This window comes from Panthera leo, chromosome A2 (genome assembly GCF_018350215.1).
Source record: "Panthera leo isolate Ple1 chromosome A2, P.leo_Ple1_pat1.1, whole genome shotgun sequence".
In the NCBI taxonomy this organism is placed as follows: Eukaryota; Metazoa; Chordata; class Mammalia; order Carnivora; family Felidae; genus Panthera; species Panthera leo.
Genome location: NC_056680.1, coordinates 3190839 through 3210018, shown reverse-complemented (window position 1 = coordinate 3210018; position 19180 = coordinate 3190839). Strand labels below are relative to the sequence as shown.

Below are 19180 nucleotides of genomic sequence, written 5' to 3'. Positions count from 1 at the left end.
TCGTCCCCGTAGTGCCTCAGTCTCCGCACTCGGGCACCCACGCAATTTCGTGGCTGCTCCTCAAACTGGAAGGCCATGCCCACCCCTCCCGCGAGATCTGGCCCCTCACTGCTCACGCTCCTTGCGTCCACTGGAAAGCCAAGGTCCAAGAGGATGGTCTCCTGCCAATGCCTTCTTTCTCTCTCCGAGAAAAATAGCCGAACTCCTATACATCCCGCAAAGCCCCGGCATCTCACATCTCCGCCTCCAGCAGCCTCTCTGCCTGACCGGAACCCACAAGGCCAAGGATGTCTGTGTCCACCTTGGTCTTCCCGGCCAGCCCGGGGCCAGATCTCCCCAGGATCTCCAGCATCGCCTCTCAGCAGAGGGTGGGGGGAAGGGTAGAGTTTGAGAAAGTCCAAGGGAGGCTGGCAGCCTGCGCCGGGGAGGCTGGGACACTGTGTGTATCTGCTACGACAGTGTGGTCAGAGTGCCGCCGCCGCTGCCGCCGGGGGCCATCCTGTGGTTGACAGGAACGATTCTGGGGCGCACGCAGGCCCTCTTCTTTCCGGGTTTCAAAAGAGGTCACACTGTGGTCGGGAGCCAGACGCTGAGGCCTAGGGCCTGTCCCCTCCTCCCACCCTGGCGAGTGACAGATGTAGGGCTGGGAGAAATTTCAGGGCTTATGAACCCCCTCAATTGGGCCCCCAAACTTCTCCGCCAGCTATGGGGACAGGGGAACCCCCCCCCCCACCCCCGCCCTGTACCCGTTGGGGGACCTGGTACCCTCAGCACAAATCCATTCCTTTGAACCTCAAAGGACGACATTTTGGGGGCAAAATAATTGAAGCTGGGATTCTGATCTTCAATCCAGGCTCAGGCCTCTCCTGCCTGCTCCCTGCCCCCCCCCCCCCACCTCACCTAACCTTCCAACGTGTCCCCCCGCCCCGGCTCAGGTGTGCTTATATAGAATCTGCCAGAAAGATTTCCATTCACTGGGACGCATTATCCCATTCACGTACACGTGCTGCCTTTCAGATTATAAATAAATAAATAACCAAACGAATCTTGGGGGAAACTGAGGCAACAGACGGGAGGAAGTGGAGCCCTAAGAAGCATGGGTCACCTGACTGACATCTACCGCCTGGCCTGGGCGTCACATCTGCCCCTGTGGCAGGGGCGGAGATTGTGGCCAGAGGTCTGTCGAATTGAATGGGGGGTGCGCACCAGCCAGGAGAAGGGGGTTGCCCGATGGGCCAGGAATGGAGCCCCTGGGCACAGCGCTGGTCTTCCTGGTGCAGTTCTGGGGTGAGGACGGGGGTCTCCCTCCCCCCTGCCCTCCTTCCTGTTGTCCATCACCGCGGCGGCCTGCCCTCTGGCCCAGAACCCCTGGAAACCTCTCCCTCTGCTCTGCTAGACACGGCCTGTTTCTCTCTGATACGCAGAACCTTCCAAGGGTTGCAGGTTCGGGGCGACCGGGGGCTGTTGATTAAGCACCCGGCTCTCGATTTAGGCTCAGGTCGTGATCTCACTGTTCGTGGGATCAAGCCCCACTCATGCGCTGACAATGCGGAGCCTGCCTGGGATTGTCTCTCTCTGCCCCTCCGCCCCCCTCTCAACATACATATATAAACTTAAACAAAAAAAACGAACCAAAAAACATCACAAAACAAGGGTTGAAGGTTCTAGCAGGGATCCTCAGAGTGGGGCCCTAGGAGAACATTCACACCACGCCCTGCACACCAGTCTCTCAGCAACACGCTCCTGCGCGTTCTCTTTCTTGCCCTTGGCTGGCCTGCTGGCTTTTCTTTCTTTCTTTCTTTCTTTCTTTCTTTCTTTCTTTCTTTCTTTCTTTCTCCTTCTTTCCTTCTTGCCTTCTTTTTCTTTCTTTTTTTTCTTCCTTCCTCCCTCCCTTCTTTCCTTCCTTCTCTTTCTTTCTTCTCTTTCTTCTTTTCCTTCTTTCTTTCCTTCTCTCTTTCTTTCTTTCTCTTTCGCTTTCTCTTCTTCCTTCCCCCCTTCCTTCGTTCTCTTTCTTTCTTTTCTTTCTTTTTTTCTCTTTCTTTCTTTCTTTGTTCCTTTGTTTCTCCCTTCCTTCTTTCTTCCTTCCCTCCTCCCTTCCTTTTCTCTTTCTTTCTTTTTTCTTTCTTCCTCCCTCCCTTCCTCTCTTTCTTTCTTTCCTTTCTCTTTCCTTCTTTCTTTTTCTTTCTTCTTTTCTTCCTCCCTTCCTCCCTTCCTTCCTTTGTTCTCTTTCTTTTCTTTCTTTTTTTCTCTTTCTCTCTTTCTTTGTTCCTTTGTTTCTCCCTTCCTTCTTTCCTTCCTTCCCTCCTTCCTTCTTTCTCTTTCTCTTTCTTTTTCTTTTTTCTTTCTTCCTCCCTTCCTTCCTTTCTCTTTCTTTCTTTCTTTCTTCTTTCTTTCTTTCTTTCTTTCTTTCTTTCTTTCTTTCTTTTTCATTCTTTTCTTCCTTCCTCCCTTCTTTCCTTCCTTCCCTTTCTTTCTTTCTTTCTTTCTTTCTTTCTTTCTTTCTTCCTTCCTTCTCTTTCTTTATTTCCTTCCTCCCTTCCTTCCTTCTCTTTCTTTCTTTTTTTTCTTTCTTTCTCTTTCTTTGTTCCTTTGTTCCTCCCTTCCTTCTTTCCTTCCTTCCCTCCCTCCTTCCTTCTCTTTTTCTTTCTTTCTCTTTTTTTCTTTCTTCCTTCTGTCCTTCCTTCCTTCTCTTTCTTTCTTTTTTTCTTTCTTTCTCTTTCTTTTCTTCCTTCCTTCCTCCCTTCTTTCCTTCCTTCTCTTTCTTTTCTTTCTTCTTTTCTCTTTCTTTCTTCCTTCTCTTTCTTTCTTTTTTTTTCTTTCTTTCTTCCTTCTTTCTTTCTTTTTCTTTCTTTCCCTTTTGTTTTTCTTTCTCTCTTTTCTTCCTTCCTCCCTTCTTTCCTTCCTTCTCTTTCTTTTCTTTCTCTTTCTTTCTTTCTTTCTTCCTTCCTTCTCTTTCTTTCTTCCTCTTTCTTTCTTTCTTTCTTTCTTCCTTCCTTCTCTTTCTTTCTTTCTTTCTCTTCTTCTTTTCTTTCTTTCTTTGTTCCTTCCTTCCTTCTTCCTTCCTTGTTTCCTTCCTTTCTTCCTTCCTTTTCTTTTTTCTTTTCTTCTTTCTTTTCTTTCTTTCTCTTTCTTTCTTTCTTTGTTCCTTCCTTCCTCACTTCCCTCCTTTTCTTTCTTCCTTCCTTCCTTCCTTCCCTCCTTCCTTCCTTGTTTCCTTCCTTTCTTCCTTCCTTTTCTTTTTTCTTTCTTTTCTTCTTTCTTTCTTTCTTTCTCTTTCTTTCTTTCTTTGTTCCTTCCTTCCTTCCCTCCTTCCTTCCTTTTCTTTCTTTCTTTCTTTCTTTCTTTCTTTCTTCTTTCCTTCCTTCTCCTTCCTTTCCTTCTTTCTTCCTTTTTTCCTTTCTTCCTTTCTTTCCCTTCCCAACACGCCCAGGTTGATCCCACCTCTGGGCCTTTGCACCTTCTGTTCCTTCCACCTGAAACACCTTTCCCCAGATTTCATCTCTCCAGCATCAGCTGTCATGGCATCTCAAAGGCCAGGCACTTGATGCAAACGCACACATTCCAGGGGGGTCTGACGGGCACCTCAGACTTCTCCTGGCCCCAAGCAAACTCTTCTCTTCTCTTCCAGCCCTGCTTCTCCGCCAGTGTCCTCCATATTGGCCGAAAGCCACCTGATTCACACGGTCCCTGAGGGTAAAGCCTTGGCCATCGGCCACCTCGCCCTCTCTTGATTCTGTCCTTCTTCGGCCCTTCCGGGGGCAACCTTCAAAATCTATTCAGATTCTGTCTGCTTTTCCCCAGGGTCCAGATCCTGACGCCACTCTCCTGGACCCTCGTCCCACAGCCAGCCCTGATCCTCCCAGCCCACACTCTGTCCTTAACCAGGGCAGTCAGGGCCACCTTTTTAACACTTAAACTGAACCCCGTTTCCTCCCCGCTCCCCTGCTTTCCCATCACACTCAGATTAAAAAGCAAACTGGGGCGCCCGGGTGGCAGTCTATTAAGTGTCCGACCTTTGATCTTGGCTCAGGTCATGATCTCATGCGGGTTCAAGTCCCGCATTGGGCTCCGTCCTGATGGCGCAGATCTGCTGGGGATTCTGTCTCTCCTTCTCTCTGCCCCTCCCCTACTTGTGCTCTCTCTCTCTCTCTCAAAATAAACTGTTAAAATAAAGATTAAAAAGCAAATTTCTCTGCTTTCCACATGCCCACCTGCCCACCTCAGCCAGACCCCACCTTGCGGCCTCCAAAGCCTTGTATAGGCCATCCCCTCTCTGATTCTGCTTCCACCCTGTCTCCCCCGCGCCCACTCTGTTCCGGCCCCAAGGGCCTCTTCACTCTTCCTTTAACCTCCCAGGAGTGATCGTGCCCCAGGACCTTTGCATGGACTGCGCCCTCTGCCTGGAGCGCTCTTCCTCCCTATTTCCCTTTCTTCCCACACGACTGGCTACTTCTTACCATTCCAAACATCACCTCTTCCGAGACCACCCTCCACAACCAGATTCTCCCTCATCTCATCCTTATCCTCCATTGTGATTCTCACTGCACGACTTCCTGGGTCTCTCTCTCTGTCAGCTCCACCATGGCAGGAATGGTTGTCTGTCTCCGTCACCTCTGTGCCTGTGTCTGTGGTGTCCAGAACAGGACCCGGCACACGCGGGGCAGGATTGGTGTGCCTCAGTGAGAAGTGACCCTGCAAAGATCATGTAGTGTCACCTGTGTGGGCTAAGAGAGTAAGTCCCATAAACACACACACACACACACACACACACACACACAGAAAGGCCTTACTCACGTCTTGTGTCCCCTAGTCCTGCAAGGAACTGCAGGCCTCAGTGTGCAGCAGGGTCCCAAACTGCCGCAGGTGAGGGAGGACAGCCAGGTGACCTTGGCCCGCCGGGTGGTGCAGTCCCAAGCCTGGGGGCAGCAGCTCCGTGTTGGGGGGAAGAAGGACGGTGTCTTCTTGTGTGACTCACATGTCACCAAAGGCAGGTTCAGCCTGGGGGTCCGCGGGCCCCGGTGGCAGCTTTCCTGGGAGTCGCGTGGCAACCTCAACCTGCGGGGACCTCGGGACCCTCAACGACAGCAGGGACCACACGGGCTGGGTGACCGTGGAGATTCCTGAGTTGGAGATGGCTCAGGGCAATGGCACGAAGCGTGTGGCCGACAAAGGTAGGAGGCAAGTGGAGGGAAGATGTGGGCCCTTGGGACTTACAGAATCTTAAGACCCTAGAATCTCAAACTCCTAGAAATCTAAATTCGAAATCCTTCAGATCGGATTCTTACAGAGACCTTGCAAACTCAAGAACATCAAATTCTAGAATCACAGAACCAAAGATATGCTGGAATGGATCATTCTAGACCAGGACTCAGAAAACTCTGTCAAGAGTAATTATTTTCTGCCTTGTGGAGCTGACATTCTCTGTTGCCACCACTCCCGGCTGCTGTGGTAGCCGGAAAGCAGCCCTAGACTGGACATGCGTGAATGTGCGGGCCTAGGTTCCAATAAAACTTTATTTAAAAAAAAAAAAAAACAACAGGCAGGGGGCCTAATTTGGTCCACAGTCTGCAGTTTGCTGAGCCCTCTTCCAGAATATCGCAATCATAAAGACTCTTGAATATTTATAGTTCTGGAATTCAGATTAAAAACAATCCCAGAATCTTTCTAAAAATGTGTTATTAAAGTATATCCAACATACAGATGGGGCGCCTGGCCGGCTCAGTCTGTGGTGCATGCGACTCTTTTTTTTTTTTTTTTTTTTTTTTTTTTTAATTTTTAAAGTGTATTTATTTATTTTTGAGAGAGAGAGAGACAGCACGAGCGCCCCACGGAGCATGCAACTCTTGATCCTGGAGTTGTGAGTTCAAGCCCCACATCGGGCATAGACATTACTTAATAAAAAAATGAATAAAAATACAAGACGGGCGCCTGGGTGGCTCAGTCGGTTGAGCATCCGACTTCGGCTCAGGTCATGATCTCACAGTTCATGGGTTCGAGCCCCACATGGGGCTCTGTGCTGACAGCTCAGAGCCTGGAGCCTGCTTCCGATTCTGTGACTCCCTCTCTCTCTGCCCTTCCCCCGCTCATGCTCTGTCTCTCAAAAATAAATAAATGTTAAAAAAAATTATCAGGATAAATAAATAAACCTTAAAAATCAAAAATAAAAGCTCTTCAGGAGGCTGATCATGAAAACGGGTTGGGAAACACTGACATAAAGGAATAGACGATTCTGGAATCTTAGCACGGCAGTAGCTTAGATAGTTTGCATAGGCTTTTAGGATTTTCCAGTCTCAGAGTGTGTAAGAGCAGGGAATTCTAGAATCCAGGTGGAAAACCATGGGCTCTCAAGGCTGGAAGGGACCTCGCAGATCGGTCAAGCCAGCTGCCTCCGGTCACAGATGAGAAAACTGAGGCCCAGAGAAGGCTAACACGTGTCCAGGCACGTGCAGCCAGCTTTCTGGAGAGCCCAGCGCGTAGGTTCTCCCCACTCTGCAGGTCTCCTCGCTCTGGGCCAAGCCCTGCACGGGGCAGGGACACTCAAGCTGACCCAGGGCTCCTGCTCTCCCGGCCTGCTCAGTTCCTGGCCCGATGCCCATTCCGCTCCCCTTGGCAGGAGGGCGGTACGTTAAGGCTGTCCTGCCTGTCCCCACCTTCTAGTAACGTGACGCCTGCGTCCAGCTCCCTACAGCTGGCTTCCCCACCCCGGAACGGCTTCTGGAACAGCTTCTCGGCCGCCCGGAGGGACCAACTCCAGTGTGAGAACACACAAGATGAAGAGGTCGGGGGCACTGGGCCTCATGTTCGTCGCAGCAACTTTGGCTGGAGTTCACATCAATTACACAGCCCTGGAAACAAAGCCCCACTGGGCCGGTCACTTGCTGTGTGACCTTGGGCAGGTAACTTGACCCCTCTGTGCCTGATTCCTCAGCGATGGGTTAGGTTAGGTGAGTTTGAAGTAATCATATCTACAGAGTTTATTACCGGGTCTGGAACATGATAAGTCCTCAGGAAACGTCAGCGATTATTTCGATCTGTTATGTGGATTACATTCGGCCAGACTCACAAGTTCAGGCCAGTGTAAGCTTTTTCTTTCGTTTCTTTCCTTTCTTTTTCTTTCGCCCCCCCCCCCCCCCGAAACAGAGAGAGAAAGGGGAGCTGAGGTGAGCAACACTTTTGCTCAAAGCGGGGCTGAGACCCAGTTCCCTTGTATGCAAAATAGGCTAGACACCAGGATTGAGCTCAAAACCCAGGAGTCGTGAGGGCGTCGGATCCCATCGCCAGCATTGTGGAACTCACGGTGGGGACGGTGGAGCTCACGACCAGGGGGATGGGGCTCATGGCGAGAAAAAAAAAAAAATCCATTTGGCGACTGTTTTGCAATAACCGAGCAAGACAGAGGTGGGTAGCCCCGTTTTTCAGAAGAGGAAACCGGTTCTGAGCGAGCACCTGCCCCGACTCCCGCAGCACGGCAGGGGAGGAATCGTGAGGTCCCACGTGGGGTAGGGAGGCTGTGACCCTGAAGGGTGGAGGCTGGACCCGAAGGTGAGCACCCCCACCCCCACCCCCACCCCCGCGACACGCAGGTTCCTCCTCTGCAGACCGCCTGCTGCCCAACGCGAACCACACCTCCAGCCACCCAGGTGAGCCCCCCGCCGCGAGTCCCGCCCCCTGCGCCCCGCCCCGCCCACCCCCCTCTTCAGGACTCCTGGTCGCGCCGCCGGTGGCAGGGGCCGTGGCCGTGGCCGTGGCCGTGGCCGCGGGCGCGGGGACTCAGGTAACCGCGCAGGTAGCCGGGAGGACGGCCGGCGGTTTCCGCCGGCGGCCCTGCCCCCGCGTGGCGGAGGCGGGAACTGCAGCTACTTGGCGAGGCCGCGGCGGGAGCCCCACCTGCCCCTTCTGGAAGGAGCGCGGGTGGGGCTGCGGGGTTGGGGGGAGAGACGGAGAATAAAGGGAGAAGTCTGGCCCCAACACTCGTGTTCTGCAGAAGCGGAGGAAGGCTGGAGAAAGCCAGGCGGTCTCCTGGGATTTTCCCCTGTTAGTCTGTGGCATCCCTCCCTCCCCCCCACACCCGTGCAGGGGATCCTCTCTAGGGTAACGTCCTCTACCAGCCCCGGGGGCGCCCAGAGAAGACTGAGGCGTGGCCAGTGGAGGGGAAGGTGCTGGACATCCCCACGGAGGTCCAGACGGGTCTATTCGATCTCTTTCCCGCAGACCCCCAGACCCCCAGCCACGTTTGGCCCAGAAGCCTTGCCCCAGCCCCAGCCCGGGTCCCCCCATCTCTACAGTCGGTGTCTCCCCTGACCCACGCCCCTCTGGGCAGCAGAAGCCAAGAGGGCTCCTTGAAGAGGGATCGGAACCCAGAAAAGACACCCACTCCCCCCCTCCCCCCCCCCGCCAGTGGCCACGTGAAAATGTGACTGATTTCCAGAAGGGGTCGGGGAGCCCAGCCGCACAGCCCAAGACCCGTGTCCTCACAAGGAGGCTGGATTCCTCCCTCGCCCTCTGGGCACTCAAAGGCTCGTAAAGAAAGGAAAGGCAGATTTTGTGGTGACTTGGGGAGCGTTAAAGATATCGGAGCGGTCGTCTGGGGGCCCCTGAGCCCCAGGACGCCTGGAGGGGTCCGCTGTGGTGAGGGGGCTCTGTGATGACAGGCCAGCTCCCTCCTCTTATCCTAGGAGGGTCACGTCCAATTAGCAGAGAAGTGATGCCCCCAACCTCTACCGGGCGCCTTGAGCCGGAGGCACCGCCCTCCCTGGGTAGGCTTGGAGATGGATGGCGAGGCGGGACATGGGGGTCCCTGGAATTTATCAGCCCCCGGGGGCTCTGGCTCCACTGTCACCTTGAAGTGACACCAGCTGGGACCGGCTCCCCTCCCCCATTTCTGCTGTTTCCATGGGGACAGATGTCCATTCGCAGCAGCATCCGGGCCACGGCTGCCCGCCCCGGCGGAAAGGAGGGGCCGGGTGGGGGCAGGGCTGGCCTGAGAGCCTCCCCCCCTCCCTCGGTTTCTCCATCTTTGTATCTGCCCGGGATCGGCTCTCTCCGGGTTTTCATCTGACTTCATACTCACTCTCCCTGTTTCCCTCAAGCCCTCTTAGTTGTGGTCCATCCCCCAGCCGGGGTGGGGGAGACCCGTCTCCCTTCTTTCCCTGGGGCCGCGATCCCCGCCTCCCAGAAAGGACACTTGAAACGCACAATAACTTATTTATTTTCCAGGCCAGAGGAGGGCTGGGAGACGCAGTTCTGTACCCTAGACCCCGGGAGAGGGCCAAGAAGCGGCCCCGATGAAGGCCCAGGGCTTGGAGGGGCAGCGAGCGTCTCCCTCCGGCTTCCCTCCAGCAGCGACTCTGGGCCCTCGCGGTGCAGGGCAGGGGCTGAAGCTCCTGGGCTCAGGGCGTCTGCACGACCACCGGGTACAGTAGGGCCAGGTGCTCAGCGCCCTGCACGGGCAGCGGCCGGGAGCTGTAATGCAGGACCAGCTCCGGGACGCTGGCGAAGGGGCCGCTGTGCTGACCCAGCACGAACTGGTTCTCTCGGGTCCGTGCGAACTTCAGGTGCAGGAAGCCCTGGCTGCCCCTGGGGGACAGGCATCGCAGAGCGGCTTGATCACCCCAGACCTGCTCAGGCTCTGCGAGCCTAAAGGCAGGCTGGAACACAGGCTGTGCTTTTTCAACAAACCTTCTGAGCCCGTGCCCTACCCTTCCGGGGCTCCCCACCGCTTAACCTTCAGTCGGGGGGTCCCTCTCCTTTCTAAACTGTCTGCCCAATGGAATGACCTTGAACCTCAGAATCATTGTATCCTTAGCATGAAGGAAGCGCTCGTGGCAGGGGCAGGATTGAAACCTATTCTCCAAGCTCTCTTCAACCTTGTTCTTTTAGGGATCTCACGCTCGGATGCCCAGCAGAGTTTGGGGGCTTGTTATAATCCGACACACTTAGAATCTTAGAGACGCACGTAGAGTCGGGATCTCCAACTGAAATGCCCATAAGGGCCACTGGGAGAGTCTGGCCCCGATGAACACAAACGGATACAATTCAACTTTTGGACTGGAGGAGTTGGAAGGAAAGGTCTGGGGGCGCCCGGGTGGCCCAGGCGGTTGAACTGCGAGTCGATTTCGGCTCAGGTCGTGATCTCACAGTGAGCTCGTGAGCTCGAGCCCCTCGTTGGAGCCTGCTTGGGATTCTCTCGTTTTTCTCTCTCTGCCCCTCCCCCGCTTGCTCTCTCTCTCTCTCTCTCTCTCTCTCTCAAAATAAATAAACTTAAAAAAAATAAAGGAAACATCTCACCCGCATCCTAGATCTACTGGAGACCACGCCCTCTGGCCCTACAAGGCCCGCCCCACTGGTCCCATAAATCCCCTCCACTTTCCTGAATCCCGCCCTCCCCCACCCCCCACAGCCCCGAAAGCCCCGCCCACTGGCTGCTGGCCCCAGGCTTGGCTGCCACCGAATTAACCCGAAAGCCAGAGGCGGGCAGTTCTGCGACCCTCGGTCCCTCCAGGGGGGCTGGGGTCTCACCTGAGGGACAGGGAGCAGTCTTGGGGACTGGTCTCGCTGAGCCGCACGAGGTAGCTGCCTTCCTTGCAGAGCGACAGGAGGCTCTCGGCATCGGCCCGGCTCAGTGGGCCGTGGAACCACCTAGGGGGTGGGGACAGATGTCTCCTCAAGGGTCATCCCCCTTCAAACGCACCCTGGGGCCTGGTGCAGGCACAGCCGATTCAGGGACTTGTGACCTCCAGGCAAACAAGTGACAAAAATTCCCCCCGGGGTTTCTCAGGGGGAGCCTGGTTTCCAGGCAGCTGAGCCCAGGTCCTCGGGGAGCCGCTCCCCCCAGTTCAACAGATACACCTGACCTTGATCTCTACAGCCTCCCCAGGCGAGGTCCCCAGTGTCCTGTGTCCCCTTCCCTAATCCCTCAAACTGAACCACTTGCGTGGGGCTTTCACGAGACTTGCCACATCCCGTATCCCCACCCACCTGTAGCAACCTTTCCCGAATATTTCCCTGCAATGTGCTCAGGGAGAGGTTAGCGGTGGCGAGCCGGGGGCTCAAAGGCAGACGAGCGCCCAACAGACTCGGCGGTTGTTTGCAAAGAAAGACCCTTCTCCCCGGTGCCCCCTTCTTCACCAGTCAGTTCTGTGTCACGGTTTGGGAACAACCGTGACAAACATGCAGGCTGGTGCCCTCAGGGCTGGACTCGGCGGGCTGTCAGGGACTTCCCGGAGGAACCGCTAGGCTGCAGAGGCACAGAAAGGACCCGGACTCCCCCAGCTTGCGCACCTAGAGGTTAAGCGACTTGCCCAAAGCTGCACAGCCAAGAGACGCAGGGCAGAGACGTGAACCCAGAATCTGATGCCAGGGGGAATGGCCTAGCTAGGTGTCTGTCACGGGGGCAGGCTCCGGTCCCCAGCGAAGATGGGCAGAGGAAAGAACTGAAGTGAACGAATGAGTCCCAGGAATCTGCAGCTGGTACGGGATGGGGAGGGTCCTCCAACTGGAGCTTTCCCACTCACGGCTGTTTCTCCAGGGGCAGGGCCGGGTCCACGCGCTCTGCGGGCTGGGGGCTTCTGGGTGCGGGTTTCCGGAGCTCTTTGGCCGAGCCTGGGGTCCTTTCCCACTCCGGGCCGTCAAACTGCACTGGAGGGGGGAGGGGGAGGGTTAGAGAGGAAACGGTTAAGTCCAACCCCCACCCGGGAGGGGCGGGACCGGGGCAAGCCAATGCACTCTCAGTAGGGAGGCGGTGCCAGCTTGGGCAACCTATCAGAGTCCCCAGTAGGTGGGGCCGGGCTTAAGGGCTGGGGCAGGATTGGCGCAGGAGCAACCAATCGGCCTTCAGAAGAAAGGGGTGTGGTCACTCAGGTGTGCTGGCTTGCAGGGGCGGGGCAGCTCCACGAGGGACCAATCGGAGAGCAAGGGGCGGGGCTAGAGGGGAGGGGTGGTCATTCTGTAGATTCTGGCCAAGTCCTGGAGCCTAGAGCCCCGCCCCCACCCAGACATGGACAGGTAGAGTGAGGCACTGAGCCCCAGCGTCCCTCAGGTCACACAACTTCTGGGGCCAAGCTGGGTTTGCACAACTCTCTCTGGCCCACGTTATTTTATTTCTTAAAGCTGACCGTACGGTTACCCTCTTTACAGAAGAGGAAACTGAGGTCAGAGACTTGGCCATGCTTCCCCCACTCAGGACCTGACCCCAAGCCCACCTAATGACAGTTACTAAGAAATGCTACCCTCTCCCCCAACAGCACTTTCTACCACTCACTTCGCACGCGCCCTGTTCTGTAGGTGCCAGAATGACCCCCGTTTGAGGGGTAAGGCAACTGAGACTGAAAGATAAAGTCTCAAGCGAGTGACATAAACCCAGGCCTAGCCTATCCCTGCACAACACTGAGGATAAAGAGTCGGTTCCATCGCCCTCTAACGATGTTTCTGCTCCCAAGGAAGATACAAGTTCTCCTAGGAAGAGAAATGTATGGTTATCAGTCCTTCACACTTCAGTGAGAATGAGTAAACTATCACGGCGGCAGGCGACTGGGGTCTATTTTGTACGTTGAAGCAGGGGGAAAAGACCAGATCAAGAAATGGAAGGGTGAGGACATTCAGGGCCCGTGGAAGGGCAAGGCCTGGGTCGGAGGGGCACCTGCAAATGCCTTGGAGATGTGGTCTTTCTTCCACTCCCAGGGCTGGTCATACTCATCCGCTGGCCGCTCATCCTCCTGAGGCAGCCGGCTCTGGCGAGGTCTCCTTCCAGAAGGGGGCCCATCTCCTGGCTCTCGGTCCTGCTCCTCATAGGGGGTGTCATACAGCTGCACCCCCTTGCACGGCAGTTCTGGGAGGCCGAGAACACTGGTCAGTGCCCGCACCCACCAGGGACCCTGCCACCTGCCCCCAAACTCTCACCCCCCCCCCCCACTCACCGCTCACGGCCCTCTGGGCATCGTAGGGCTCCATGTAGCCGTCATCTGAAGGTGGCGGGTGAGGCTGGGCATCGAAGGGGTCTGAGTACTCGGTGTCGAGTTCCGACTGGAGAGAGAAGTAAGGAAGTGGCCCGAGGGGAGTGGGGAGACTGAGCCCAGCGGCGGACACCCCCTCTGGAGGGATGGCGCCCCTCTCTGAATCATCTAACCCTTCCGCTCCACGTGGCTCATTTTCGCCGGGGTTGGGAGTCCTCTCCACCTACCCACCAGGATTTGTGCACAGACGCCAGCTTCTCCTCCTCTCTGCCTCCCTGCAGTTCTGACTCTGACACACAGCCCTGCCTCCCTCCTTCAATAATAGTTAATGCTTGTCAGATGAGGAAAGCAAGGCACAGAGAGGGTAAGTGACTTGCTAAGGGTCACACAGCAGGCGAGTAGGAAGCAGGGTCGTCTGCTTCCCGGAATCCCCGCCCCCTCCTTCCTCTCTCTGTGCTCTTAAACCACTGGGCTCTTCACACAGTCTCTGGCAACCCTCCTCAAATCCTTCTTGGTCTCCACGGAGGGTTTGGGCCGGCTCCCTCATCCTCTAGGGAAAATACTGAAAAAAGCATGGGCATTGGAGGCAGGTCTGGGTCAAGTTCTACTGAGCTAGGGCCCTGCAACCTTGGGCCAGATGCTTCTGTGAGCCTCAGCGTCTACTTCTGTGAAATGGGAAAATAGCGGAGGAGGGGCACTTATAGTGGTGAGGATGTCCCAGGGCTCGGCAGGGCGGTACGGCGGTGACCCCCTCGGATCTGTTTGGGGAGCTGGGGGGGAGAGGACGAGAGGTGTGAGCAGGGGACAGGAGGACAGGGGGACAAAGCGGGGCCAGAGAGGCAGTGGGACCACCAGCGCCGTGCACCGGGAAGGCACAGATATCAAACTCCATTCAGCAGGTGGAGGACTGAGGAGGGCCTGGCTGGGGCCCTGGCCTCCCCATGAAACAAGCTTCCCCAAATCCAGGCAGCCCAGCCTGGCCCTCCCGGCCCCGCGGTCTCCTGGGGCCACCCCACCTCTGGGACTCAGCCACGCACCTCTTCCCCGGGGCTGCCCAGCAAGACCTTGGCTCTGGCCGTGTCTGCAGCTTCCACCTTGATGAGCCGGTGCTTGGGAGAGTCGTACTTGGCGTCTCCGAGGCCCTTGGAGTCCCCGGCGCCGGCGGGGTCCGACTCCAGGCGGCTCTCCGAGTCCTCATAGGGGTCCTCGAAGTCCAGATTCTTCTGTTCCCGGTAGGCCCTCAGGATGTCGCTCTCCGTGTAGTCGGGGGTGGGCGGCTGCGGAGGGGGCCTCCGACCGCCAAAGCTCAGGTAGTCGCGTAGCCACTTGGCCATTTGTGCGTGTGTCACGCCAAACCTGGCCACGGTCAGAGGGGGACCCACATGCCCCCTTTCTCCGAAGAGTTCCCGGGGAGGATGGGGGAGGAGACGGGTGGGGGGGAGGAGGAGGAAGAGGAGGAAGGAGAGCAAAAGTCCACCTTAGCCCGGCTCGGCAAGGACGGCGCGGAAAGGGGGCGCCCCGCAGGGCCCTGAACGCCGAGCGCCGGGTGGCCGGGCCAGGGCGAGGGGCATCCGCGGAAGCGCGCGGAGTTTCCGCGGGAAGCGCGGTTCCCGTGCGCCGCTCGGCCGCCCGCCGCCTCCGGGAAGCTCCGGGATTCCCTTCTGGGGTCTGGGGTCGGGGCCAGCGCCGCCCGCGGGCGCCCCCAGCCCCGGCTCAGCCCGGACGCCTGGGTGCTCAGCGCAGCGGGCGGGCTCCCCCGGGGCGCGGGCGCCGCGCGCAAAGTTGGGCCACGGGGACGGTGACCTCCGCGCGGCGCATCCTTTGTTGCGCTCGTCTCCGCTCCGGGGGGAGCCCGGGTCCCGCGGCCCCCGGCCCGGCCGCCTCGATCCCACCCCAGCCGCCGGCACAAAGGGAAATAAAACCTCCTCCAATCCCCCTTCACGCTTTCGGAGAGACTTTACCCGCCGCGGCCGGGAGGTGGGACTTTGGGGAGGGGGCGCGCGGGCGGACGCCCCAGCCCCTGCCGGCCCCCAGCCGCGTCCCGGGCAGCGACGTCAAGGCTTCCCCGCCTCCCCCTCCGCGGCTTCCCCCGCCCCCTCCGCTCCCCCTGCGCCCCCCTCCGAGGTGACTGAGACCTTCAGCTGTTCTGGGAGGGGAGGGGAGCCGCTGCCCGCGCTGGGAGGGGGGGTGCGGGGCGGGAGTCGCGGGGCCGAGGCCGCGGCAGCTGGACACTGACCCGGAGGACCGCGGCTGGCAGGAGCGAGCGTGGAGCGCGGGAGGTGGGAACAGACGGGACTGACCTTGCTCACGAGAGCGAGAGGTGCAGAGGCGGGGGACGGGGCGGGGAGGGGAGGGGCGCGGAGAGGAGGCGAGGTGGAAATTGGCCGGGAGACGGGGGTCTGGATTTGGCCGCGAGAAGGGGTGAAACTGACCGGCAGAGGGGGTGAGAGCCACCACCGTTGAGGGTTGAAATTGAGCCAGCCTCTGGCGGCGCAACTGACCAGCAGACTGTTCCAGAGGTCACTGGCTGAAATTGATATTGATGCCGCGGAAGCAGGCGAGGGGCGACGGGAAGGGACGGGGGCCTGGCGTCCCCTTCCCAAGAGGACGCTTCTCTGCACCCCCCACCCCAGGGGACCAATCGCAGCCTGGGGGAAGGGGGCTGGGGCAGCTGGCCGTGGGAAGGGAGATGCTATCTGTGCCTGGCGCGTGTCCTCAGCATCTGTCCCTTTGTGGCTTCTGGGGGTGGAGGCAGGGAGGGGGACGGAGACGAGAGGGGTCTCGCCTGGCCTGGCTGCCTGTTGGCAGCTGCGGCTGTCGGGGGCCGGGAGGGGGGGTGCGGGGCGGGGAGGGGGGGTTGGTGAGGACGCTAAGAGGTCTGGGGCAAGGGGAGCAGAGAGGTGTGCTGCTGGCCAATTCCAGAGCAAACAGGCCTTTTCTTTCCTCACAAGGGGGCTTGCTCAGCTCCCGCTAATGCTGAAGGAAGAGAGGGGTGATCGGGAAGAATGGGACTCCAGGTTCCCTTCTCCCAGTGCCCCCCTCCCCCAGGGCGGGCAGGTGCCTGTGGCTGGGAGGGGGGTGGGGAGGATCAGAGAGAAGTCCGGAGCTGACAGTTGAAAATGCCCCTGGAGAACGACAGTGGGTCGAGCAAGGTCTATGCTGTCTGTGCCTTGCTTTCCCGGTTTGAAAAGTGGGGCTTCTAACAGGAAGCCCCCCAGGGAGCTCAAGGAAGGCTTGCGGGAAAGGAGTGAGTTATTTTTTTCCCCCATGGGAAAACCGAGGCACAGAGAGGGGGAGGACTTGCTCAGAGCCAGCCCGCAAGCTCATTGCCTGATTTGGTTTGGCCGGGGTGGCTCTGGAGACCCAGCAGAGTGTCTTTGTGGAATTAGTGGTTCCCCGTCTCCCGCCCCCATGCACACCGTTAGCCCCATTCTGCAGGCCGAGAAACTGAGGTCCAGAGCTGACGAGGCAAAGCCTCTCGGCGCAGCAGAGGCCCCCATGGGCCTTCCTCTTTTCTGCTTTGGCCGTGTGGCCCACATGAACCTGTTGAACTCGGTCCTCCTCCTGCAGCCCATCCGGTCGCCCCCACCCCGCCCCACCCTCTCCGATCAGCGACAAGGCAGCGTCCCCCCCCAGGGACTGCCGGGGAGCACGGCGGGTAATTGTCCTGTTTTCTGTCAGCCGCGAGGCAATTCCCAGCTCGGGGACGAGCCGTTGACAGATCTCATCAAATCCGAGCCCTCTCCCGGTCGGATAAATACGAGCCGTCTGAGGTATAAATATTTGAAAGGGGCCTTCTAATTACAGCGTGTGTCAGAAATAGCAATTAGAGGCCCCGGAGGCAGAATCAAACGGCGTTTGACTTTCCTGCGCTTCTGAGCTGGCTGCTCCTGGGGCCGGCCCCCGCCTCGTCCTAAGGAGAGGAGCGGGGAAGGGGTTCTGGGAGGAGGGAGGAGCGGGAGACGGTGGATGCCGACAGCCAGGCTGGGGGTCTGGCGACCTTGCGGCGTGCCCTTGAAGAGCCACATGAACTCTCGGGTTTCCGCTTTTTGACTGGGAGAGGAGGGGGCCCGCTGTGTGGACGGTGGGGAGCAGGTGGGGTGGTCTGGGGGTGCCTCCCTTCCCCCAGCACCCGTGGTCCCAGAGGCAGTGTATCAGGGGCATCTCCTGGGTGTGGCTCAGTGTCTGGAATCCCAGCCCTCCTGACCTTGGGTGGTGACCTCAACTGTTTTCCCGTCTCTGAGATGGGACAATGACCGCTTACCTCTGTTGAGCGCTTTCGGGACACCGTTGGTGGCACGTTGTTTTTTGTTTTTGTTTTTTTCCTTTTGAGATACAGTTCGCATACCTACGGTTTACCCACTTGGCGTGTGCGTTTCAGTTTGGGCATGTTCTCAAGATCGTGCAACCGGCAGCACGAATTCCAGAACATTCCCATCACCCCCAAAAGGAACCCCATCCCCATCAGCAGCCTCTGCCTATTTTCACCACTTCTCTGGCCCCGGCACCTCTGATGCACTTTCTGTTCCTGGGGGTGAACTGCCCTGGCCATTTCACGCACAAGGAATCACACACTATGTGGCTTTTTGTGTCTGGGTCACGTTTTCAAGGCCCATCCACGTTGTAGCAGGTGTGAGCGCCTCGCTCGTCTGATGGCCAAATAATGCTCTACTGCATGGCACACAGTAGGTGCTCAGTATATGCTTTAGGTGGATGGGATCTTAAGAAGCAGCCAGATGGGGTCCCTGGCTGGGAGCTGTCCCGTCACTCTTGTCTCATGGAGCAGCCAGTCTGGAGGTGGGAAGGGAGCCAAGGCACCAGGATAAGAAAGGACCCTTGGGGATGGCTCATGGGGAGGCCTAAACACTCCTACCTCAGAAGACTCAGTCTGATGGAGGATAGGTGCCTGCCTAATAGGCTCCCAGTCTGATAGGGGAGGCATGATCTGACGCTCTGAAACATTCAGTCTGATGGAGGAGGTATGGCTCTGACCTCAGGGGCTTCTACTCTGATGTGAGAGATGTGGCCCTGCTTTTAGGTGCCCCTAGTCTAATGGAGGAGACGGGAGCCTCTCTTTAGGAGTCCCAATCTGATGGGGGAGGCATGGTCCCAACTTCAAAGGCCCCTAGTCCGATGGAAGAGACACAGCTGTGTCATCACGAGTGGCCAATCTGATGGGAGGGGCACGGCCCAGCCCCTGGAGGCTCTGTCTGCAGGAGTCGCCGCGGAGCGTGGTCATTAAAGGTATAGCCTTGGAGCCTTGCGGCTGCAAACCCAGGCCCTGTCCCTCGCTCATTCTGAGCCCTTGGCTAAGGAGCCTCCCCTCACGGGAATGAGCCAGTTAGAGCTTGGGAAATGGGCCCTTTGTGCAGTCCAGGCTCAGGCAGAGCGGGCTGTTTGGAGGGGGGGGCACCCCCACCAACTCCTCTGATGTACCGCAGCCCCCAGGGGATTGATGGAGGAGATTCTGGATGAGGCCTGACAGCTCCCCAGGATGACAGACACGGAGCTAGTGAGCGAGCAAGCGAGTGCGTGGGGAAAGGGGGAAGGGCAGGCTCTGGAGAGCAGGAGGGGGGGTGCAGGGGGTGTGGGGGAGAGGAGGCAGGTCGAGGCTCTGCAGGATCCGAGCACACACATACACCAGACACTGATGTATGCTATCCTTCTGCCGCTGGACCCTGGGCACCCCCACGGGAACCGGGGCCAAGAGCAGACCTGCTCCCAGGCCAAAGGGTGGGAGAACGAGGCGTGAAGGCCTGCAGGGAAATAGAAGAAAGTTCCAGCGAAGTGGGGGGTGGGGAGGGGTTACAGAGCGGGCAGAACTGTGGGCCTCCGCTCCCTCCTCTGTGAATGGGGAGACACCCACTTAGGCCACAAACATCTATTGAGCACCTACTTAGTGCCTGGATGGTCTTAGGTGCTGAGGATACACCTGTCCACACAGCTACCCTTGCAAAGCTCATTGTTGACAGGGCGCCTGGCAGGTAGACCCTCGGCGGACCTCCAGTGACCCCAAGCTGCTGGTGGTCACAGCCATGTGTAATCCCTTCCCCGTCAACGTGGCCGGAACCTGCGGCTTGCTTGCGGCCAGAGTGACAGGGCAAAGGTGATGGGATACCACTTCTCAAAGACTCCTGCTGTGGTGGCTTTCTGAAGCTGGCTGTCGGAGGTCCCTGTAGGCAAGCGCCCTGAGGGTGGCCTCCGCCCAAGAGCCTGTGAGGAGCCAGATC

General features: G+C 57.8%; 2 protein-coding genes across 3 annotated transcripts; one reads left to right on the top strand and one right to left on the bottom strand.

The window, feature by feature from the left end:
* The first annotated feature begins 1241 nt into the window (after nucleotides 1-1241).
* On the top strand, nucleotides 1242-8694 carry TMIGD2 (transmembrane and immunoglobulin domain containing 2). The gene is made up of 7 exons (XM_042929126.1): nucleotides 1242-1287; nucleotides 4811-5084; nucleotides 6658-6755; nucleotides 7584-7640; nucleotides 7701-7911; nucleotides 8212-8334; nucleotides 8676-8694. The coding sequence occupies exons 1-7, from the start codon at nucleotides 1242-1244 to the stop codon at nucleotides 8692-8694; spliced, it is 828 nt and encodes a 275-aa protein (XP_042785060.1).
* A 494-nt stretch (nucleotides 8695-9188) lies between these two features.
* Nucleotides 9189-14688, bottom strand: SHD (Src homology 2 domain containing transforming protein D). 2 transcript variants are annotated; one of them, XM_042928021.1, is made up of 6 exons: nucleotides 13988-14688; nucleotides 12915-13020; nucleotides 12638-12826; nucleotides 11514-11637; nucleotides 10519-10638; nucleotides 9189-9576 (listed from the first exon to the last, which is right to left on the bottom strand). In XM_042928021.1, the coding sequence occupies exons 1-6, from the start codon at nucleotides 14282-14284 to the stop codon at nucleotides 9390-9392; spliced, it is 1023 nt and encodes a 340-aa protein (XP_042783955.1). In that variant the 5' UTR covers nucleotides 14285-14688; the 3' UTR covers nucleotides 9189-9389. The 2 variants fall into 2 exon arrangements, with proteins under 2 accessions (XP_042783955.1, XP_042783956.1); XM_042928022.1 differs by having other exon boundaries at nucleotides 14015-14688.
* Between the last annotated feature and the right edge of the window lie 4492 nt (nucleotides 14689-19180).